The 22,873-nt window shown below is 61.2% G+C and overlaps 4 protein-coding genes across 5 annotated transcripts; 1 reads left to right on the forward strand and 3 right to left on the reverse strand.

The window, feature by feature from the left end:
* Positions 1-314: 314 nt before the first annotated feature.
* Positions 315-4,349, reverse strand: CHLRE_09g401350v5 (uncharacterized protein). Its single transcript, XM_001695055.2, has 7 exons — positions 4,203-4,349; positions 3,927-4,045; positions 3,658-3,721; positions 3,293-3,369; positions 2,986-3,072; positions 1,177-1,280; positions 315-967 (listed from the first exon to the last, which is right to left on the reverse strand). The coding sequence occupies exons 1-7, from the start codon at positions 4,315-4,317 to the stop codon at positions 820-822; spliced, it is 714 nt and encodes a 237-aa protein (XP_001695107.1). The 5' UTR covers positions 4,318-4,349; the 3' UTR covers positions 315-819.
* Positions 4,350-4,449: 100 nt separating this feature from the next.
* CHLRE_09g401300v5 (uncharacterized protein) lies at positions 4,450-9,661 on the forward strand. The gene is made up of 7 exons (XM_043066021.1): positions 4,450-4,724; positions 4,791-4,832; positions 5,024-5,110; positions 5,475-5,538; positions 6,082-6,213; positions 6,489-6,566; positions 6,812-9,661. Exons 1-7 carry the CDS (start codon positions 4,674-4,676, stop codon positions 7,060-7,062), a joined length of 705 nt encoding a protein of 234 aa, XP_042920792.1. The 5' UTR covers positions 4,450-4,673; the 3' UTR covers positions 7,063-9,661.
* Positions 9,662-9,671: 10 nt separating this feature from the next.
* CHLRE_09g401301v5 (uncharacterized protein) lies at positions 9,672-12,959 on the reverse strand. The gene is made up of 3 exons (XM_043066022.1): positions 12,826-12,959; positions 12,237-12,382; positions 9,672-11,917 (listed from the first exon to the last, which is right to left on the reverse strand). The coding sequence occupies exons 2-3, from the start codon at positions 12,315-12,317 to the stop codon at positions 11,672-11,674; spliced, it is 327 nt and encodes a 108-aa protein (XP_042920793.1). The 5' UTR covers positions 12,318-12,382; positions 12,826-12,959; the 3' UTR covers positions 9,672-11,671.
* A 7,200-nt stretch (positions 12,960-20,159) lies between these two features.
* CHLRE_09g401150v5 (uncharacterized protein) lies at positions 20,160-22,872 on the reverse strand. 2 transcript variants are annotated; one of them, XM_043066017.1, is made up of 6 exons: positions 22,613-22,872; positions 22,244-22,325; positions 21,863-21,936; positions 21,540-21,636; positions 21,110-21,324; positions 20,160-20,975 (listed from the first exon to the last, which is right to left on the reverse strand). In XM_043066017.1, exons 1-5 carry the CDS (start codon positions 22,726-22,728, stop codon positions 21,145-21,147), a joined length of 549 nt encoding a protein of 182 aa, XP_042920794.1. In that variant the 5' UTR covers positions 22,729-22,872; the 3' UTR covers positions 20,160-20,975; positions 21,110-21,144. The 2 variants fall into 2 exon arrangements, with proteins under 2 accessions (XP_042920794.1, XP_042920795.1); XM_043066016.1 differs by having other exon boundaries at positions 20,160-20,983.
* Position 22,873: the final 1 nt, after the last annotated feature.

Below are 22,873 nucleotides of genomic sequence, written 5' to 3' on the forward strand. Positions count from 1 at the left end.
CTGGGCAGCAGCAGCAGTAGGACTTCAGGAGGGGTGGCGAACCCGCCGCAGCCGGGCAGCCGGGCATCCGCAGCCGTGGCGGCCGCTGCGTGTGGAGGAGGTGCTGGCCGTGCTGCGCGGGGCGCGCTGGCGACTGTGGCGAGGTGCCGCCGGTGCGAGAGCCTGCGGATCAGGGGGGCGGGAGGCTCCACGGCCACACAGCAGCTTCCCGCACGCGCCCGCGCACACCTGCCAGCTCCCTCTCGCGCGCCCCGCCAATCGCCGGGCCAGCTGCTGCTGGGAGTTGCGCGATAGCCCCTCTGTGATCCCGTGTGTGAGTGTGTCAGTTACAGCTTTGGTAGTCGCAAGGCAGCGAGGACTGCCGCGCCGCACGCCGCACGTGCAACGTACACGCATTACCACTGCTGCTGGTTACAAGGTGGTGCGCACGATCTTCTTCGAAAACCGGAGGCCCGGGCCGGGGTGACCCTGGTCTGGTGTGTACCCTCCTTCTGGTGAATTACTACTCGAGCTTCGTGAACGTTATCCTAGTCTATGCTATCCGATTCCAGACGCTGAGAAGTGCGCGGCAAACAACTGTGTAGTCCACGCACACTCGTGCAACTCTTCGTGCAACTTGCCACTCAGTACTCGCCACCACCAGCCACCACACACTTACAACGCCCGCTGCCTCACGGCATATAACCTATTTCGCCGCTCCCGGAAGACACCACGTTTACCGTCTGGATGAGGTAACATGTCTGCTGTGACCGCATCCTGCTAACCGGCCTTCTATGCGTGCTAGCGACTGCAAAGTTCTCTGTTGGTACACCACACTCTCTACTTGTACACCTGCATGGCTCCCGAGGTGGCCAGCCAGGCGGCGTCGGCTCGGCCCCACAGCGCCACGCCGCCGCTGCGACCCCTCGCTACCACAATGTCCTCCCCCACGTAGGCGTACACGAAGAACGGCAGCGCCTTAAACTCCCTGAGGCAGGAGGAAAGGCGTGCATGTGGTAAAAGGCGTGTTTACAGGGTGTGGTTGGATGTGGCAAGGTGTAGTTAAAGGTCTGGTTAGGCGACAGCATGATGCCGTGAGTGTGTTGGTAGGTTGGTGCGGCGCGGCGTGATGGTGGCGTGGTGGTGACGGTGGTGTGGTGGTAGGTTCTCAGGTCCTGTGTGCGGCTGTGGGCTCACTTGGTGGCCATCTGCTTGAGCGGCGTCTGATCTTTGAGCTTGATGGGCAGGCGCCAGGGGCCCAGGCCCAGGTACATGGTGTTGACGTCGAAGTGACACACTTTCTGCGGGCGGGATGGGGGTGGGTCGGGTTTCCACGCACGACGAATTAGAAGAAAGTGACGTGGAAGCGCAGGCACGGCGTTGCACAGAGTGATGGGCGTGGGGGCGGGGAAATGGGATACGCGCGGGAATGTGTGTGCGCAGGGGAGACTGTTATGATAGTTGCAGGTGCCGGCGCCATCCTCCAGTAGCATCACCCAGCACGCATCACCCAGCATGCATCACCCAGCACGCATCATACTGCCTGTTCTGATAGTTGCAGGTGCCGGCGCCATCCTCCAGCAGCATCACCCATTGATAAATGTCACCTACTACTCCACCTGCACATCCGACAACTTCTCCAGTGTCGCCTGCGCGACGCGCCTACCCACTTGCTTGGAGCAGCATGTGAAGAACACCGGAATATTGCCTGTTCCGGTGACAATATCAGGGAGCCCGACCAGTCTCCGGTCGGTGATGTTGCAGGCTGGGCATGTGGTCATGAGCATCGCCAGCCTGTGCAGGCCTGCTCGCCCGCGCTGCCGCCCCATGGACACCGCGATGGACTTGGACAGCTTCTCCACCTTGTCCTTGCTGGCCTGCTGGCCCAGCACCGCACTCGCAAGGGGTATGTACTTGGCCGATGGCGCCGAGCGCAGCGCCGACAGGTGCAGCTCCCGGGACTTGGCCTCCACCTCCTGAGTGCTGGCGTCCGGCCCCAGCAACTCACGCGCCTCGGCCATGTAGGCCGGCACTGCGCTGGATCCCGCCTTCTGGCCCCGCCGCCGTGCTGTTACCTTGTCCATTAGCTTCAGTGCAGCCTCCAGGTCAAGGTCCAGGTCTTCTCGTATAGACGACATGCACGCTGTGAAGGCCCGGACTGCCTCCTTGTACAGCAGCGGCCGGCAGTGCTGATGCTGTTTCTCGCAGCCACTGCCACGGAGGCAGCTCACGTCCAGGTCCAGGTCCAACAGCACGGCGGCGGGGCCAGAAGGCGGGATCCAGCGCAGTGCCGGCCTACATGGCCAAGGCGTGTGACTTGCTGGGGCCGGACGCCAGCACTCAGGAGGTGGAGGCGAAGTCCCGGGAGCTGCACCTGTCGGCGGCGGGATCCTGCGCAGTGCCGGCCTACATGGCCGAGGCGCGTGAGTTGCTGGGGCCGGACGCCAGCACTCAGGAGGTGGAGGCCAAGTCCCGGGAGCTGCACCTGTCGGCGCTGCGCTCGGCGCCATCGGCCAAGTACATACCCCTTGCGAGTGCGGTGCTGGGCCAGCAGGCCAGCAAGGACAAGGTGGAGAAGCTGTCCAAGTCCATCGCGGTGTCCATGGGGCGGCAGCGCGGGCGAGCAGGCCTGCACAGGCTGGCGATGCTCATGACCACATGCCCAGCCTGCAACATCACCGACCGGAGACTGGTCGGGCTCCCTGATATTGTCACCGGAACAGGCAATATTCCGGTGTTCTTCACATGCTGCTCCAAGCAAGTGGGTAGGCGCGTCGCGCAGGCGACACTGTGTGTGCGAGCTTCATGCGCAAGCCCCTCTGCCCCTCTTGCCCCTGGGACTTGCTCGTTGGGCTCGGGCATGTAGCCCCCCGCGGCCCCCCTACTTGTGCATAAAACACTCCGTTCTCCTCCACATAAACGGATACCCCCTCCCCGTTTTAGCTTGGTTTGAATTAGGTTGGGCTGGAAACTACAACCCCCCCTTCCCACCCCAACCCCGCTCACCGCGTCCAGCTGCCAGGGCCCCTTGAAGGTGAGGTTGGCCACCGGCCCGAAGAACACGCCGTTCTCAAAACCCGTGTCGTCGAATTTCTGCACGAGGGACAGCATTAATCCACACACATCCAAGTCAGGATACACATACGTATGCACCGTACATTCAGAATAACCTGAATCGCAGCGACTCGTGGCGAATCGCGGCGCTGTCTAGCGTAGCAGCCGCGGGACCCGAACAGAACTACGGATGCTGTCGAACCATGCATGCCCGTCACGTGTGCAATTGCCGCAGGCCTGGCGTCTGCCGCCCGCGCACCTGGCATGCGGAGATGGGGAAGTAGGCTCCCGACCCGGCCTTCTGCTTCTTGGCTGCAGCGGTCAGGTCCTTACCGGCTGCGTGCAGAGGAGGGACGGCGACAGCGTTGGGGCTTCCACGCACGTCAGTCAGCTCATGTGCAGGCGTCGAGATAACATGTGATGGCCATACCTTGAGCGCCACCATGATAAATAGCTAACTAGCTAGCGAGCTAGGTGGCCAGCTAGATGCTTTGGCAGCCCACTTTCGGTTCGTCACCGTTCCGCAACGGACACTCGCCCGCACGCGCACACGCACAAACACACATGACCGCGCCCGCACACGCACACCCATAAGCGCTGCCGCGCGGGCCACCGTACACTCACACACAGTGTAGACGAGCCGCCAGCGGGTGCCTGGCGCCGTGAGGTTGGCCTCCCAGTTCTCCGGCTGTATGGCCGTGTGTGGGCCAGCGGCGGGGGAGCAGCGGAGGTTGATTGGGTGCATGGGTCAATGGCAGGCGACATCGAAAGCGGGGCACTTGAAGGGACTCAGTGCCGGCACCGGAAGGGATCAGGCAAGGCGCGTTGAATGTGCTACTGCGTACTGCGCCACGGGCCCCCGGCACTGCACCACCACTCGTATGGCACCTTACCTTGAGCTTCGCCTTCTCCACCGTTACCATTGCTGCCAGCACGTCCGAGGGCTTAACAGAGCCGGGCTTGGCTGCCGCGCTCCGGAGGGTCGCTAGCGCATCCGTGGCCGCCGAGATGGCTGCAGGAATAGGGTGTAAACAACGATGCGTGTCAGTGGTCAGGGGGCCTCAAACGCCGTGTGCCACACGGTACCCGCTCGGGCACGGCCGGCCTGGGGTCACGCCTGCCCCTTGGCCGCTTACTGGCACTGGTTATAATAGGGGTATGCCACTTACCCGCGGGGGCACCCGCAGCAGCGCGTGGAACGACGGAGACGCGACCATGGAAGCGCTTATGAGCTGGGCGCACCGTGCTCGCGCCCGAGCTGGTAAGGTTCGTGTGGGCAAGCATGGCTGTAAGTAAATGAAATAGGCGCAGTGCAGTTAGGGGTTTTTCTAAAGTTTCCAGAGAGGCGCTGAAAATTGCATGCATTGCACGCCAACCTGTTTTGCTGCCTTGTGCACTGCCATAGCTGCACACGTTATCGGCTTCATTGGTGAATATCCTTTAGTCTCATAGCTGCCAAGCGCACTGGCAGCGTGCCCACCAACATTTTACTCGCTCGTTGCATTTCTTGAATAGCTCTGGGCAGCTCTAGACTGCCCATTATAGTTAACGGTTCACAGGCTCTAGACAACTCGGCGGTGTTGCTCAGCGGGACAAGAGCAATCTGGACGGCTGGGCGCGACGGGGCTGCGGCTTGAAGGATGCCGCGCTACTACTGTGACTACTGTGATACATATCTCACCCATGAGTCGGTACGTGGATGCTTGTGCAAAGGCATGTGCGCTGCCAGTCCCTTAACGCTGCGCGACCACCTGCAGGCTGCAGTAAGAAAGCAGCACAACTCTGGATACAAGCATAAAGTAAGCTCCTGGACTGGTGGGGTGTGCGGGGCTCGACCGTGGGGGCTGGCAAAGGCGGAGCGCTGGGGCTGTCCACCTGGGCTGTGCGTCCCCACGGCGTGTCAGCTGGCAAGAATGGCTTCTGCGCGTATTAGAATGCACCATACTTACGCCTTATTGACAAGCCCACCTGTACCAACGCGCCACCACAGGCCAATGTGCGCAACTACTACAACAACTTCATCCAGGGCCCCGACGCGGGTCCGGGGACCATGGGGCCCATGAGCTCTGCCGTACGGGTAAGCGCCCCGTACAGCAGAAGTGCGGTACGGCAGGTTGTAAGGCGGCTGTCTGGTTAGCAGGGATCGGAGCAGGGCTTTGGGATTGTGTCCCGAACACGGGCGGCAGCCGGGAGAACGAATGGGCACACGTGGTGCGGGGCTGGTAGTCGTGTAGCTGGCTGGCAGGGCAGCTATGGCCCATGGCAGCAGCTCAGGCTTCAGCACGTGACAACTAGAGCCAAGGCAGGCGGCTGTAGCTGTCCGCGCATGCGCTTACCGGGCCCACCCAACAAGGCTGCTGCTCCTCCGGCTGCAAGTGATACACAGACACACACCGTGCACACACACCCTAACCTTCCGTTCTCTGCCTCTGCGTGTGCAGCCTGGCGGCGCCATGGGCGGCAGTGGCATGGGGCCCATGGGCGCGGGACCCAGCGGACCCATGGGTGAGTCACGATTCGCAGCTGCGGCGGTCGGAGCTGGGGGGGGGGGGAGGAGGGCACGGCGGCGGTTGGAGGCTTTTGGGGGGGGAGGGGTTGTAAATACCAGCCCAAAGTAAACCAAACCAAGCTAAAACGAGGGTTAGCCATCCATGCAAGGGGGAGTGGTTACCGATAGAGGTCCGGTGGAGGCTGCGGCAGTGGGGACTGAGGCGCCAGGGCTGTGGGGCGGTGTGGAGTGTGGGGCGGCGGTGTCTTGGGTCGTGTGCGGTGGGCAGCAACCGGGCTGCGTCGGATTGGCGGGTGCATACTTGGCGGGAGGAGGGCCCGGCAAGGGAAGGGGCAATGCGCGAGGCCGGGTGGAGCGGGTGGGCCGGTCAAACAGCTTGCCACAACGTGTGCCTGATCAGGCGTCAGCGGTGTGGCTGGCCCTGCGTGCTTTTGGCGTTGCTGTCGCGCTGCCCGCATATTCTATGTGACCAGGATTCGCCGCGGCCCCGCGCCTGATCCTCCGTCTTCGGCCTCCCTTCCTTTCTGTGCCCCGTGCAGGCATGGGCGTCGGCGGCCCCATGGGCATGCGGCCCATGGGCATGGGGATGGGGATGGGCATGGGCATGGGCGGACCCATGGGCGGAGGGCCCATGGGAGGAGGCCCCATGGGCGGCGGCCACATGGGCATGGGTGAGACGGGCGCGTGGCTGGGATGCAGGGGGCAGCCGGGCCGAGCGGAGCGGGGCGGAGCGCGGCATTTGCAAGGGGGGGGAGGGGTTATCTAGGCGTGGCATCATAACGGGCGTTTGTGTGCTTGTTGGGTGCCGTGCCGTCATCAGGAACTTTCCCGCCATCCTGGCAATATGTGTGATGGCCCTCCATAACAATGGCACACTCCTCCGCAAAGCATTCCTGCGAACCGTGTACCCCAATCCCGATCTCGCACATGAACGCTCGCTGCGCAGGCGGCCCCATGGGCATGCGGCCACAGATGGGCATGGGCGGCCCCATGGGCATGGGCGGCCACATGGGCGGTCCGCCAGGTGCGTGCTTTAAGGGGCTGCGCGGCCGTGCCGCGGGGGCCCCGGGCTGGACCGCGCCTTCCGCCTTTGCCGCGCGGTCTCCGTGCGCGTCTATGTCCGCACCCCGCCTGCTGCCTGCCGCCTCTGCCGAGTGATCTCCGTGCGTGTCTATGTACCCGCTACCCACTGCTTGTTCGTGGGCGGCTCCAAATTGGCCAACCACGCTCACCGTGTGCGTGTGTGCACATGTTCGCCTTTGCCCGCAGGCATGATGGGCGGCCCCATGGGCGGGCCAATGGGTGGCATGGGCGGCCACATGCGCGGGCCCGGCGGCTACATGGGCGGGCCCCCGATGGGCGGCCCCATGGGAGGCCCGCACATGGGTGGCCCGCACATGGGCGGGCCGCCGCCCGGCCACATGGGCGGGCCGCCGCCGGGGCACATGGGCGGTCCACCGCCCGGCGGACCGCTGCCGCCAGGCCACATGGGCGGGCCGCCGCAGCAGCAGCAGCAGTAACGGCTGCTGTGTGCGGAGGAGTCGGCTGTAGCATGCGCGGCTGACGGCTGGTGGCGGTGCGTGTTTGCTGGGGGCGATGACAATATTCCAGTGCGTGGATGGCGGTATGCGCAGATTAGGTTTCGGGAGGCGGATTGGATGTGGAGCAAATGATAAGAGGGACAAAAGGTGTGCATTCCAGGTCGCTGACAAGAGTGCGGAGCGTGAAGCCCGACGTTGCCGACCTGCTATTGAGTCAGTGGCAACCTGCCACGGTTGAACGGCGGGCTTCAGTAACAGATACCGGATCAAAAGGTGTGAGAAGCAGTTCTGCATCGACGAGGACTGCGGTTTGCAAGTTCTGCATCGACGCGGACTGCGGTGCGTGTGAAACAAGGCTGCGTACGAATCGTGACGTTGCGATGCCACTCAGCCTTTCAGGTTATGCAGCACATTCGGTGATTTGCAATGCCGCAAGGACTGCGGGCTGTCGACATGCCAACACCTTCCAGGGTCAACGGCCGCAGGAGGAGAGCGCTCACGACGTGCTGTTTACAACGGGTGCGACATGCCCCATCCAGCCAAATCTTTGAAATCTTAGTCGCAGCTGCGCGCATCAATCAAATCCATGCATCACAAACTCCACAGCACGGTAGTCAGTTTGAAGCAGTATGAGCCGCGGCTTCTCGCCTAGCGCCAGTCCTATCTTACCTACCACTGTCCCATCACACACCCGCCTGCACCGCCTGGCCGGGCGCCTGGAGCGTGACGAATGCGCGCGCGTCAGCAAACTTCTAGCCAGCCAGCAACTTGTCGGTGCAGGAACTTCGGCGTTCGACCCATCGCACACCCGCCTGCACCGCTACAGAGTGTCAGAGTCTGCAAAAAGCTTGGCTACGATTGGTGTACAGTGGGCCCGCAGGGCACAGACGCACTTTGTGAATGGCTACGTTGCGCACGGGGCTGCCGATTGGTAGTTTGCTGGACAACTTCGCTAACATGCTTATGGGTGAATGGAAGGCGGAGAGCATATGCGCTTATCCTTGGACTTTCCCTGAAAGCGGAGGGCACCGTAATACTGCCGGTGGGCCAGGAGTTAAGATGTGCCGCTATACGCGGTGGATCGGCGTCCCGCAGTTGGATGCTGCAGTTAAGCAAGGCATATTACCGCACATGAAGGAGTATGTTACGCACAAGCACCTAATGGCGCTGATACGGTTCAACCTAGGATGTTGGGATATCGAGGTTAATCGCCCCGTGGCGGGGGGGCGGTACCGTCCGCGCAATGGAAGGGTGTGCAGGCTGTGTCGAGGCGGTGTACAAGATGAAAGCACGTTATGCTGGAGTGCCCAATTTATGCTAACATTCGGTTGGCTTCTGGTATTACAGGTAGCGACACAGACACGCAAAAGTTAGCTGCCCACTTGTACGCAGTTACGACGCTACGGGCACGGACACTATTGATCTAGGCCATTTGCCTGTTTACTTATCGCGCCCCCAGACTCAAAGGAGTTAGTGGGGCCACATGGACTCGAACCCTTGTAAATGCTCATGCTCATGCTCATGCACCGCTATCGTAACTTGCCACCCCTGCAATCGTACACTCGGTCCAATCCGTGGCAGTGTCCAGACTCCACTCACTCTAACCCTCCCGACGGCGCAGGGACGTGACGTCAACTCCGCAACCAACATCCGGCGCGCGCTGGTGGAGATGCTGCTGGGTCACAAGTGACCTGCATCGCTGCAGACTGGCGGCGGCGGCGGCGGCAGCGGCGGTGGCGGCGGCGGCGACGGCAGCGGCAGCAGCAGCGGGGGCGCATCCGCGCATCTTGGTAGCGGAGGGTGCGGGAAAGGCCACGTGGAGGAGGAGAGCGCAGCGCCGCCCAAGAAGCGGCGCAAGCGCGCAGGCTGAGGAGCCGGCTGGCGGTGTCTAGGTAGCGGTCCGCGGTGGGGCTGGCAGGGCATGCGTAGCGGCATGACAAGTAGTGCGGCTGTTGACAACTGTGCTGTGTCTGGCTGCGGTTGGCTCTGCTGTGGCATCGTGACTGCTAGATAGGCACCTGGTTCGGCTATGTGCCTGTGGAAACCGACCACGGCTATGTCCGGGCGATGAGGGTGTTCGGCCTCAGACTGTGGATGGGCTCACCCGTGACCGGGGAACACTTGTCGCGCGACTACGCACTAAGCCCAAGTGCAATGCCAGACAGGGGGACGGGCGGCCCTAGGATCGGTTGGGCAATGTTCTGGCGGCACACCCAGAGTGTATGGCGACACCCTGAGTGCTTTGACCACTAGCCCTAGGGGAAGGGAACTTGACCGGATTGCAGGCTCTTGAGCGGTATACGGAGTTATCGAGATGCGGAACAGGCGGAAGGTTGCGGGGACTTGGGGCTGTAGCTTAGCAGTTGAGTCGGGCAGCTTGAGACGTGATCCAGGCAGAAGGGAACCAGGGTTGTGGCTTGAGCTGGAGAGCTGGGGCTGTGACTTGGGCTGGTGAACTGGGGAGAGCCGTGCTTAGGGCAAGCAGGCAGCTGCGGGTTTGGAAGCTGAGGAGGCTTGCGGAGAAACAGGTCCACGCAGGACAGAGAGCCAGGGAGGCTCGGGAATACACAGGGAAATGGGGTCCAGGGAGATCTTGAGGGTTACAGGGCAGAGTCTTGATCTTGACGAGAGCTCAGGGCTTATCGCCGCAGGGTGGGGCTTACCGCCTGGCCTCAACCTTGATTACCGAAAGGCCGGGAGAGAAGGGCTCTGCCGCGGGCACGGGTTACTCAAACTAACTGGCCGGTCGACCTAAGTACTCCCCCGGCGGCTGCAGGTACGACAGTGGCCACGTAGCAACTCTTCCATCCACAACTCCTTATGGTCTGAACTTCAGGTATGATGTGGCTACCCCTGGCGGTGGCCCTTGGTGACGCATCGAGGCCCAGTCAGCTCCAAACCAGACACACACAGGGCCCAGTGACGTGCACCAGCCTGACTGCTACGTTGCAACTCGGCTTCGTCATAGACGTTGACAATAGACAAGGCCGTTGAACACCTCGCAGAACTCGAGGCTTGCTACGCAGGGGTTCTAAGTGGCCGTCGTAGAGCACTAGACACGCAAACACTCATGGTGCCGCACTCTCCGACAGCTCGATTTAATCTGCTCAAACTGTCTGTTCGCAAGTCATGTCATTATATCTAATTATGTAAATATTGTTTACGCCTACAATGCGGATTCCAAGTGAAGGGACAGCCCGACAAGCGGGGGCACGCCGTACCCACGCCACGAGGGGCCATCTGCGACCCAGAGGAACAACACCCGCCCCCTGGTTGGCTGCCGCCCTTCATTGTGTTACGCACATGAATCGAAGCTAAGCCGAAGCCCGCCAAAGCCCCACCGCCACGTAACACCCCTCATCTCGTTTAGGTCTTTTGGCGGCAGCACCCACGCACAACAAGGCGCGACAGGCCAGAGGTCTGCCGACATCCCCATCAAACGCAAGCACCACACATTATCTCTCGTCCGAGACGATGGCTGGCATGAGACGCGCAATGTCTTGGCCCGACACATTATCTCTCGTCCGAGACGATGGCTGGCAGAGACGCGCAATGTCTTGGCCCGAAGGCCCACGTCTGGAAACGTCTGTGCCGAGGCACCACAAAGGGAACCGAGCCAGACCGAGCCGGAACTTTACTACCAGCACACCACAACACCTCGCCACTTGCACACCGCCCTCCACCCGCCCCACCAGCGGACTAGACCGACCCACCAAACAGGCCACGCGCGCGCCCCGAGGCGAACAGGCCCACCAGCCGCCCGGGCGCCCGGGCAACAGCAGCCCGGGCATTCACAACCCGACACCCGGGACTACCCGACCAGCACAACCTACTCGCCTACCGGTCCCTGAACCGGCATGCTACGAACGGCACCCGTATCCCGTCAGTCGCCTGTTTGCAGGTGCGCTACCACTCAGCATCGCGCGCGGTGAGGCGTCGCATACTGTCTGTGTGGTGCTTTCGCCTGGCCGGGCGCCCGGAGCGTGAGGACTGCGCACTAGCAAACTTTCTGCGCACATGTTCTGCGACTTCTGCCCTGCCTAGCCTTGTGGGGTTTGCGGGTCGGGATAGTCGGGATTTCAGCCATCACAATGGGGATTCGTCTTGCATCCCCTCTCCTCTTACTTGTCCTAGATCACAACGGCACCCGTATCCTAACTATCTGCAGAGCCAGCAAGTCCGCCGGCAGAAACGACGGCTGACCAGGTGCCACGAGGAGAGGCGCCGAGGAGCACATCAAAACAGGCACCACAACACGGCCTCTGACGGTAGCATGCGCATCCACACGGCAGCCCGGCGTGCAGCAATCTGGCACTTTACCCCACGGCCAAGAGCAACATTGTCAAAATAATCGCTTTCCTCGAGAATTGATCTCATGAGAGTCGAGTCAGTTACAATTTCATTTCCCAGATACTTCGTGATTTTCCCAGTGGTAACTTTACGCATTCCTCGCTGTCTCAGATGTAAGTTAAGTGTCTCACGTAATATATATACTATAAAATCGTAGCGGACTTGCACAACCCTCCAAACGGCCAAACGCACGCGGCACTGCACGCTGCCAGCCCTGCCAGCCAGAAGGTTGCATTGGTTACAAGAGGGACCTGCTGACGCAGTTCACGAGCCAGCCTGCGCGCTTGCGCCGCTTCTTGGGCGGCGCTGCGCTCTCCTCCTCCACGTGGCCTTTCCCGCCCCCTCCGCTACCAAGATGCTCGCACGCGCCCCCGCTGCTGCTGCCGCCGCCGCCGCCGCCGCCGCCAGATACAGGTCGCTTGTGCCCCAGCAGCATCTCCACCAGCGCGTGCCGGATGTTGGTTGCGGAGTTGACGTCACGTCCCTGCACCAGTGCACCGTCGGGAGGGTAGAGTGAGTGAGTCCCACTGAGCCCACGCCTGAGCCGTCACCCAGCCGTCACCCAGCCATCACCCACTGAGCCCCACTGAGCCCATGACTGAGCCCCACTGAGCCCCACTGAGCCCTCACCCATTGAGCCGTGTCATCAACGTGTCATCCCCACTGAGCCCACGACTGAGCCCCACTGAGCCCCACTGAGCCGTCACCCAGCCAGCCATCACCCACTGAGCCCCCCTAAGCCGTCACCCAGCCACCCAGCCACCCAGCCATCACCCAGCCAGCCGCCCGCAAAGTGGACTCACCCAGACACCCACACCGTCCCGCACTCCCGCAGTGGTTGCACACTTGGACTTGGTGAGCACGTGAGCCCCCCCCCCCCCCATGGTACGACCACCTGCAGGCAGCGCTGCCCGTCGCCGAGCAAGCGCCGCCCGCACTTCGCACACACCTGGGGAGGGACGAGGGGGCAGGAGTACAGTGTGAACCTTGCTGGCTACCCGGCTACCTGTACACGAGCCCCATCCTGTCCACCCGACCACCTGTCTACTCATTTCAACCCGTCTGCTCTCATCTTGCCTGTGATGTGTAGAACTCGTCCACGTACACCACCAGGTGCGCGTACTTGTCCACCAGCAGGCCCCCAGGGGGTACAGGGGGGGGGGGGGGTAGTCTCGACTGGGAAAGGTAGGCCCCATGTTCTCAAACGAAAGAGCTTGACGAGAGGACTCCAAATCCACTTTCAGGACTCAAGCAGGGTAGTAGTTGCAAAGTTATGGTTGCGATATTACAAAGAAGGGACAGTCCGACCAAGCAAGGGCGCCCAGCACCCAGGTCAAGAGGGACCATCTCCGGCCCGAAGGGAAACCACCCTCCCCCCAGTTGGCTACCAACCTTCCACAACCGTGCAATAGGTCTTCGCGCAAAGCGTGTCTCGGCGGCTGCACAGGGGGTCGAAGCTAAGTCAAGGCCCGCCAAAGCCCCACCAACGTACAGCAATCCGCACGAGTGCACGAAGCGCAATTAAACCGACGAGGTGACAACGCAGGTACGCCGGGCACGCAGTCCGGCGACGCCCACGGCGACGCCCCATACCCAAAACGCACCCACCAGAGGCACACAGCTCCCACCACCCACCAGTAAGTTAAGGCGAGGGGGGCGGGGAGCCCACGTCATCAGGCAACACTAGCAGCATACCGTCACCCGCACCCCGCGAGAGGAACGGGTGGTGCGCAGGCACCTCGGCCCAGGCTTTCGGGCGGAGGCCGAGGCTGACATACGATTGCAGCCTGCCCCAGAAGTTAGCAATAACGGACACACTGATGCGCATGACTTCCGCTGACGTCAGAGCCCGACGCACACGCAAGCCATTCATAATCACCTGCTGCCGGCCCAAGTCAAGGGCAGACAGCGCAGCAAACACACTACATCCCACACCGGCGGCGCCAGCCCGGCAGACGGCTGCACCAGCCATAGGTCAGCACGGGAGAAACAGTCATCATCCGTGTCAGGAGGGGACCCCATCACTGCCATAGCCATGTTCTCCCGCAGCGCCCGAGCAACAACACAGTCCCAAAAGTAGTGCCGGCGGTCCCCATCACACATATCCCGCGCACACGCCCGGCACAGGGGCATTGCCACCCCAGCTGCACGATGGGCGGCATTTTTGGGGAACGACCAGCACGCATTGGCCGCTACCCGCCACAACGCTTCCTTATGGTAATTTTCCCAAAGGCGCCGGCAGCTGCCGGCAGCCGCAAGCGCGCCGTCCGCAGACACACCAGCATCACGCACATACAGCAAATGTTTAGACCGCAGCGCCGCAACCTGGGGGCCCAGTTGCATGGCCGTCCCTGCCTTCACGGAGTAGTTCAACAGCAGCAGAGGCGGGCCCCCTTCCAGGACCCAGCCCAGTCCCCGCACCATCTGGGTCAAGGCCCCCGCCGCCGCCTGCCGCACGCACGCAGTTCGTACCACCCCCCTGCCGCCCCAACCTGCTGATGCAACCGCCATAGCCAGTGTTGGCGTTGCCCCAGCCAACAATGACCTCCTCGTTGGGCCTTCCACCAGCCAGGTGCTGCGCCGTGTGCTCCAGCACCTGTACCCGTCGCATTGGTGTACCGTCAGCGCAATGCAGTTGGTGTGGGTGCATCTGCTGGCCCCCTCCCCTCAACCCCCACCTAATAGCAATCAATAATACGTGGCGCTCGCGGTTTGCGCCAGGTTGGCACTTTTTGCCGACGCAGGCACGCAGGCAGGCAGGCATGGACAGGGGCAATCCTGGGGGGCTTCGCATTTGCAGTATGTGTGCGATGCGGGTGTGTCGGGGGTGGGGGCTGCCCTGTCGGCGGGGGCCTTGGTGTGCACCTTGGCCCGCTTGTGGTCGCTGAAATGGGAGAATCATCATAAGGAAGCACTGTGGCGTGTGGCCGCCAACGCTTGCTGGGCGTTTCCACGGCATGCTAGCGAGCGGGCGCGAGGCGTTGCTGTTGACCCGTGTTGGGCGTGTGGGGCTGACATGCAGGATGGGGACCGGCGTCACTGGTTTTGGGACTGACTGTTGCGCTGTCACTTCGGGAAAGTATGGGGATGGCTATGGGTTTCCTGCCGGAGGAGGCTCTAAGTGCCTTCTCTCGTGAGGAGTTGTGGTTGGTGCGCCCGCCTGCGGGGCTTGCGACACCTGTGTGGGATGTGGTGTGTCTCGCTGCTATGTCTGCCCTGGACTTGGGTCGGCAGCGTATGGTTATGGCCGGGCTGGCGGCGCGAGCGAAGCTGCCGTCGGCCCGGGTGCTGAGCATTGGACTTGCCGTCGTAGCTGACTTCTGGGGTCGTCTCCAGACGTTTGTGACTTTGGGTATCAGGCCAAAGGGTTGGGACGCTGTGCCGTTTGCGCATCCTTTCATATCTCGGGCTCTTGGTGACGGCATGGTTTTGCGCTTGCCGTATATATGACGCTGATTCCCCGCCTCCCTCGCCGTGAGAGGTTGTGCGTGGTTGGTGGCTTTGTGCGTGGGCAGGATGCACGTGTGGGCGACCGTTCTAGTACCTGGACGCTTGCGCCCTGGTTAGTGCCTGCGCTGTGCGTGTGTCCTGCGGCCTAGACGTTTCCCAGCACTTCTGTGCCTAGGCTTGTGGCGTTGAGGCACAGCGGTGGGGCTCTGGCGGGTTGAGGCTTGGCTAGGACTCACTGTGCGCGGAGTTCCACGGACTTTGTCCGCGGGAGGGTTTGCAGCAAAGTCGGGGTTGGTGGAGTCAAGTTGGGCCCTGATAGCATGTGACGGCTCGGCGTCTTCGGGTGCTGGGACTGTCCCCTCTGCAACATCCGCATTCATAAGAAAGTGCCATCACCTCGCCAGCCATGGCCACTCAGCACGCACCACACATCCATGCTTTGCTGCGCCTGGGTCTGCACCCCTGTGGCGCCTCCCACCCCATCCTCGCCGCACGGGACTACGCCAACCTGCCCATTGACTGTCCCATTGCAACCTTTCATCATTGGCAAAAAGCGCTTTTGGCGTGATTCGATTTCTGGAGGTTCGTGATTCATATTTTTGGGCTGAGCGCCCAGGACCATCTGCGCTATGGAAGGGGTACTGTCCCACGATGGGACTTACCGGGTCGGGATCAACGCGCTCCCGCGCGGGAGAGGTCGGGCTGGCGTCGGTGTCTGTTTGGACGCGACATTTGCGCCCTAGTGCAACCTGCCCATTGTCTGGCCCATCGCAACATTTCAATTATTGGCAAAAAGTGCTCTTGGCGAGAGTCGAACCCCGAGGTTCCACATTTCTGATTTCGTCCCATGGTGAATTCACGCATTCCTCGTTGATCAGGTGTCCAAATGGTCAATATATATTATTACAACAGGCCTCAACGCCTTTCGTAAACAAAAGGGCGGTGGGAGACACCTACCGCTACGCAGTACCCCGGCTTGCCCCCTCCCCTCTGTCCCATTGCGCACCATTGCAAGGCCAAGTATGACGGGACTTGGCCCCTGAGCCGAGCTGTTTTGAGGGTAATTTTTAGCTCCCGACAACAACGGCCGGGTTTGCCGCGTCTGGGTCTGTGGCGCCTCCCACCCCATCCTCGCCGCACGGGACGACGCCTTCCTGCCCCTCGCTTGTCCTATCGCAACCCATCATCATGGGCAAAATACATTCGCCTTCCATGGGTTTCGAACCCTCGCCATATGTCTCATTTTATTTTAAGCTCACTCTCCCTGTTGATACATTCGCATCTTCCTCGCCGGTATCAGGCGATAACACATGGTCAAGCATTAATATATATATCATACAATTCGGGCTTCAGCGCCTTGCCGGAGAAACCACTGGTGCAGGATCGGATGTGTGATGTGTGTGATGGGACAGGGTTCAGGCAGGTTGGCGAGGTCGGATGTGTGATGGGACAGTTGGTAAAGTCCTATCGCAACCTTTCATCATTGGCAAAAAGCGCTTTTGGCGGCGTGCTTCGATCTCTGGAGGTTCATTTTTCCTATCGGTGACTTCATGCATTCCTCGCTGATCTCAGTTGCCAGTGCATCAATGTTAATATATATTATTAGTCAGGCCTCAACGCCGTGCCGAAACAAAGCCGCAAGGTGCAAGGTGACGTGGCGTGGCGGGGACAGGGCATGTCGGTGCCTCGGCACGGTGTTGGCATAATGGCCAGTCCCGCTGGATGGGCTTGCAAGGCTGCTGTTCATGTCGCCGGTGCCCATCGTCACATCCCTTGCGCTGCATGAGGCTCAGCCCATTTTCCAGTTGTACAAAGCTGACACCCCTTGTTTACGTCTGTATGTCTCTGTGTGCCTGACGGTCGCGCGCAGGGGAGGGGGGTATGCAACTCGGCCTGGATCCAGCCCGGGCTGCATGGGACCCGGCCAAAAGGTGTTCGGACCCCCCAGCGCCTGCTCCTGAGACTTAATTATTGTAACCTGGACAAGTGTGTAGTCATATGAGCCGACAGGTGTCGCTAGGAATGGGGCGCAGGCCCCCCTGTAACATTTCGAGTGTTGGGAGCCATCTTCGGCCGTTTTGGACCACCGACCGATCTATATAGCATGGACTAGTGGAATGGGCTCGAAAGCTAGTCGCCAGGCGATACGCCGTGCACTGGAGCTGCTGTGGGCCCTCAAAGCAACGGCAAGTCGGGGGTAATCGGCCCTTTGCGGGCTCGCTGGGCATTCTAAGGAGCTGCCAGCAGCTACCAGAGTACCGCAAGGACAATAAAAAGCCATAGTCTGGGCTGGCGTGGCCTTAGAAGTCTCAAGGACTCGGCCGGTGTGGCAATAGTTCCCGCCCGGACATGCCCCTGGCGTCGCGAACGTCCATATGGCGTCGCCTCCGGCTCTCCTGCCGTGGTTAGGTGTCTTGGCCAAATAGACATCTGTATGAACACTGTGCGCCTGGCCCGATATAGTTTAGACGTGCGCAGACGGTCTGCACTAAGGTCGCGAAATTCCAGGGGTTTCGTGTTGCGGACTTGCGTAGCTGCGCTGAATCACTGGGACGCCGTTATCTCCTACAATCATATGAGGTTCCTCATATACGGAGCTGATTGCCGGGGCCTTAGAGTGGACCGATGGCTCCAACCAGAATGTTGGTACATTCTTGCATCGCCAGAACCGCCCATGCGAAATTCCCTGGTGGTTTCGTGTCTTCGCCAACTAGAGGTGCAGGGGATCCTAACGCGCTTGTCACATCGACAAACGGTTGAGATTTGGGGACATGCACTAAGGTCGCGTTTTCCGTGCCAGTTCGCCGCCCTATGGCGCCCGCCCGCGTGCCCCGGTATCCGCATACCAGCGTGTGGGTTGAGCGCCAAACACTGCCTGTGACCGTAGTTCGGTGGGATGAATAAATGGGAGGCGCCAGGCGCCAAGGGGTGGTGTGTAAGGGCACCTGTGTGCCCTTTCCCATATCGCCTTTCACCCTCCCTGTCCTGCTGCCTGCCTCTCTTCCCTGCCGCAGATTCTCCTAGTATACCTGAGCATCAGCCCACAAGTTACAACATTCAGTTTAGCCATGGGTCGGGATGAGCAGAAGCAGTACTTGCACTGCTACACGTGCGGTAACAAGGTGCTCTCGTACAGCTTCATCCGCGTCTGGAACCACCGGTTCGCACTACCTCAGCGCCACCATGGAGCCCAGCAACCCAGTGCTTCCCATTACTCCCCAGCCGCCGCCGGCGAAGGTTGGCTTGCGCATTCGTTTCGAGTGCGCCCAGCACAACAGCACTGTGCAAGCAGAGCTACAGCAGGGCTATGAGGAGGAGCAGGCGCGGAACCAGTATCGGGGCCACTATGCAGCACACTTCTTGTCGCGGGCTTGGTGAACACCAGCATCGCGGCTGGCGCAGCGGCACAGCCGCGTGTACATGGCACGGAGGTACAGCTGCATCAGCAGGCGCCGGGGTCAAGAAGCGCTGTAGTGCCTGTGGCTGCTGCTGCAGCCGCTGCTCCACAGCAGCATGTGCTGCGGCGCAGCCACCGCAGGAATGCTTCCAGCGTCAGCGGTATCGACCTTGACACTTTCGACCCGCCACCACCGGATTAACAGTTGGAGACGCTTGCTGCGCCGTCACCGCCAGCGCCGGAGCAGCTAACAGCTGCACCCGCCACAGAGGACGCCGTTGCTGCAGTTGTGACGGTGGTGCCAGAACCGGAGGCAGCTCAGCTGCGCCCAGTCCTGCGGGCCGTGACAGGCTAATGGACTGGCACCACGCCATCTGCATGCGAGCTGGTGCTGTATGCTATCCTCCGACTTCACTTCGCAGACTTTGTGGCGGTCGGCATCAGTGTGGGGGCGGCCGGCTTGGCCGCGTTGGAGCCCGTGGCTCCCAAGCCCGGGCGCGCCAAGCGCGGGCTCCCCGCAGAGGCACCGCCCGCCCAGCGCGAGGGAGTGCGCAAACGGCTGCCATCTGTGCGCCTGAACGACTGAGTGCATTGGTTTATGCAGTGCATTGGTTACTGATGTCGTAACCACCATATGATCTAGCAAGATAGAGCTGTAATGGGCAAACCCAATTCTTTGCAAGCTTTTCGCATGTACTACATGAATGAACACAGCAGCCTGAACGCCGCGCCCGGCACGCATACAGCATGCGCGCGGGACTCCATAGTGAGGACTGATCCAATTGTCTTTATTATGTATGTACGTCGTGTAGCACATCACCTAGAAGTGCATGTAGCTTTGCTTCGGGCGCGCATGCGTACCGTAAGGAACCTTGACATTCATGGCCGATATTCTCTCATTTCTTAGTACCAGGGAAGCCTTCCCTAGTACCGTACAGTGCAGTATGGAGTCGGAAGTGAACAACGCAATGAGCACGGAAGGGAAGAACGCCGTGGCCGTACAATGCAGTATGGAGTCGGAAGTGGAAAGAAGTGAAGGGCAGCATGGCTGAGAGTGCAGTGTCAGCACAGCATGTAGCATAGAAGCGATGACACGGTTTATGACTTGTACATGTACACAGAGGCAGGTGATATTAAAGGCGGCAGTGAGGGTGTTTTGTTTATCCGCACGGAAGCGTGGAGATGGGCTGAGGCAGCACGCCCCTGGCCAACCAAGGGATGCACACAGTAGGCATCAGGGTAGACGACCATACGTGGCCACTCACGAGATGCAGGTACGGGCAGGGTAGGCATCAGGGTAGGTAGTACACGCATGGTGGGGGTGTTCATACATGCACAAGGAGACCGGAGCATGAGCACAGGAGTCACGAGTCCCCCGGCCAGGAGGTGCATACCAGCGCAGCCGTGCTGGCGCGCACAAAGCACAGTGGAGGCATGTAACGAACTTTTAGCAGAAATCGTGTGTTTCACGGCTGTGGGCTTCACGCTTTGCGCCCAGGGGTAAGGTGCCTCGCCCAGGGCCCTCGCCTGAAACCAACTGCGCGCGCTGACACCAACAGACACGAACCAAACCCCTAAATATGGCATCGGGACGTATGCGTAGAGGTGTGGGCAGGGGCCGCTGGGTTCTCTGGGCCTCGGAAAGGGCACCAAACGGCCATTTCCGCGAAGGGTCTGAAGGGCACCGGGCATCGCTCCTGAGAGGCCGCGCCCTTCGCTTTCTGGCGTTCACTTTAATTCAACAGGGAGCAGCAGGCCTTCTGAGTTGATCACAAGTGTCCGGAATTTCGTTCCCCGTGTTTCAAGCGCGCGCACATTGGCCATGGCCGACTCACTCGACGCACTCGTTTCTGGGCACCTGTCGGCTCATATGACTACACACTTGTCCAGGTTACAATAATTAAGTCTCAGGAGCAGGCGCTGGGGGGTCCGAACACCTTTTGGCCGGGTCCCATGCAGCCCGGGCTGGATCCAGGCCGAGTTGCATACCCCCCTCCCCTGGTCGCGCGCGCTACAGGCCCGCAAGAATGGCCACTTCTCGGTTTCACCCCAGTCTTGCGCGAGTTTTCCGTGAATTTGAAGTGAGTTTTAAGGAAGTTACCCTTGGATTTCGCCAGCCGCCCCTGTGCCCCGCCCGCGCGTGCCCCCCAGCGACTATCCAGCGAGTCCCACCAGCGCACACGCAGCTTCCCAACAATCACACTCGTTCGTATCAGGCTTGGTTGGGTCGGGTCTCTCCGCCCTCTGGGACTTCGCTTCGCATTGCACTCCATGGTCACGCAGCTTCCCAGTCCGTCCCAGTCAGCTCCCAAACCAAAGCGACGTGGGGCGGCGATGGTCCCAGTGTCAGTCGTGTGAAACCGTGTGCGCTTAGAGGCAGCGTATGGAAACCGGGTCAGCCCCATGCGGCTCTCTGAGTTTACACGCAGCTCACACACGCAGCTTCCCAGACGGCGCGTGCACGACTATGCACTCCCACTCGCGCGCCGCGCCAACCGCCAGTCTCAGCCGGGCTCCACCATGCTCAGACGCAGCTTCCCACACGCGTGCGCGCTCAACTACCCACTCCCACTCGCGCGCCTTCCGACTAGCGCCAACTGCCCGTGCGCATTACTACAGTCAGGTAGCTTACGCGCCGGGCTGCCGTACAACTACCAGCTCCCACTCGCGCAGCTGCCGTCTCCCACTGAAACTCCTGTACGGCTGAGGGGGTTGGGGTGCCGTGCACGAGTTAGTTGGGGGTTAGTCGGAGCTGTCCCAGAACCTACATTATACTATTTTTTGCCAAACACCAGTCATACAACAGGTCCACAGCGCCAACGTCCTCACCGCCGCATGGAAACGCTCGAGGCGGAGCCGCCACCCTACGACCCTGGCCGCCACGCCTCTGGCTTAAACGGCTCCCCTCCCGCCTTTGCCGCCTGGCCCTGGCCCTGAGGTTGTGCTGGCGCTTGTTGCTGCTGCTGCTGGGGCTGGGGTTGCGAGGAGCCGCCCATCTGCTGCAGGAACCGCGCCATATCGGGGGTCGCACCCGCGTGCTGGTCCTGAGCAGGCGGAGCGATCGCAAGTGCCGGGGAGGGGGCGGGCGGTGATGCGGTAGAGAGTTGATTGCGTGCGTGGACGCAAGGTCGCAGGTGTGGCTTTCAAGCGCACGCCTTTAATACTACAATTCAAGGGCGCTACCAAGACAGGTCACGGGTGCATTAGACTCTGTAAGAGCATGCACTCGTGCGCGCAGGCAAGCAAGCAAGCAACGCACCGGTGTGCCCACAGTCTGCTGCCGCAGCCGCCGCAGCCGCTCCGCCTCCTCCAGCGCCGCCACTCTGGCCGACAGGGTCGCCGCCTTGGCCGCGCTCCTGTGGGCGTCCGTCCATTCATGCCGTCCATGAGGTATAGGCAAGGGCTGCTACGGCAATTGTGGCACAACCAAGAGAGCCATCCGTACCCTGCTCCTCTCAACCGCCCACACAAGGACCTGTACACCTCTGCACCCCTCCAAACACGCGCACCCACGCAGACTGTCCTGCGTGTTTCCTACGTGCGCTCTCACACACACGCACACTGGGACACACGCGCACTCACTGCACCAGCTCCTCGGGGGTGGGCGGGTCCTGCCGCAGTCGCCGCAGCCACATGCGCCACTCAGCTGGCACTTCCTGCACCGCAGGCGCAGCAGCGAGGGAGGCCGCGGTGTAAACGATGCCCACGTGCCTTGTTCACCGAGCCCAGCCCCATTTACGGTACTCGTCACCTTTGCCTCACAGTGCCAAGGCCAGCGCGCGCGCCAGTGAAGGCATGTAAGCCCACCGTACACAGTGTTCACATCAGCAACCCTGCCCCATGCCTACCCAACAGCCCCCATCCCCGTAACCAACACACCCACCACAACGCAGAAACGCTACAACGTAACACGTGCAGCCGAGGCCCCAGCCACGACCGAGCGAGCCGCTATCGACGACTCGCCTTGGGGTCATAGTACATGTGTTCGGACACCCACTGCACCTCGCGCCGCTCCGTGCGATGCTCGCCGCTGCCCTCGTACCACCTGCAGGCGTGCATGCATGTGTGCTACGAAGAGGTCGGGCCGAGAGCGAGAGAGTCAAACAGGCAAGGACTAAGGTCGTAGGGCGTGCATGTGTAGAGGTTACGAGCGGGGGCGGGCCGAGCACCAGCTCGCGTTGGTCGCTGAGCGGGGGCCGCGTGGGTGCCAGGGCGTGTGATGTGGCCGGCCAAACCCCTACAGACAGCCTTTGCTTCCGCCCCCCACCCGAGTGTTCCTCTTGCCCCCTCCAACGACGCCCCAAGCCATCCTCCGTCCCCGGCGTGACGCACCTATAGTAGACGTTTCCCAGCGCGTCCTCGCCCACTTTCTCCTTCCTCATAAGAAGGTCATAGACCTTGCCGAACGCCCGCCGAACAGGGCCGTAAGCAGGTGGCCGTCCTGCCATTTTGTTATTGAACCACGTTGTAAGTTGTTGTCAAGCGATTGCGACGGCACAGCAGCAGCTCGCGGTCTAGTTTGTCTCGCTGAGACGTGAGCTCATCAAGCAAGATGATAGTGGCAGATATGAAACATATTGAGAATTGTCGGGC

This window comes from Chlamydomonas reinhardtii, chromosome 9 (genome assembly GCF_000002595.2).
Source record: "Chlamydomonas reinhardtii strain CC-503 cw92 mt+ chromosome 9, whole genome shotgun sequence".
In the NCBI taxonomy this organism is placed as follows: domain Eukaryota; kingdom Viridiplantae; phylum Chlorophyta; class Chlorophyceae; order Chlamydomonadales; family Chlamydomonadaceae; genus Chlamydomonas; species Chlamydomonas reinhardtii.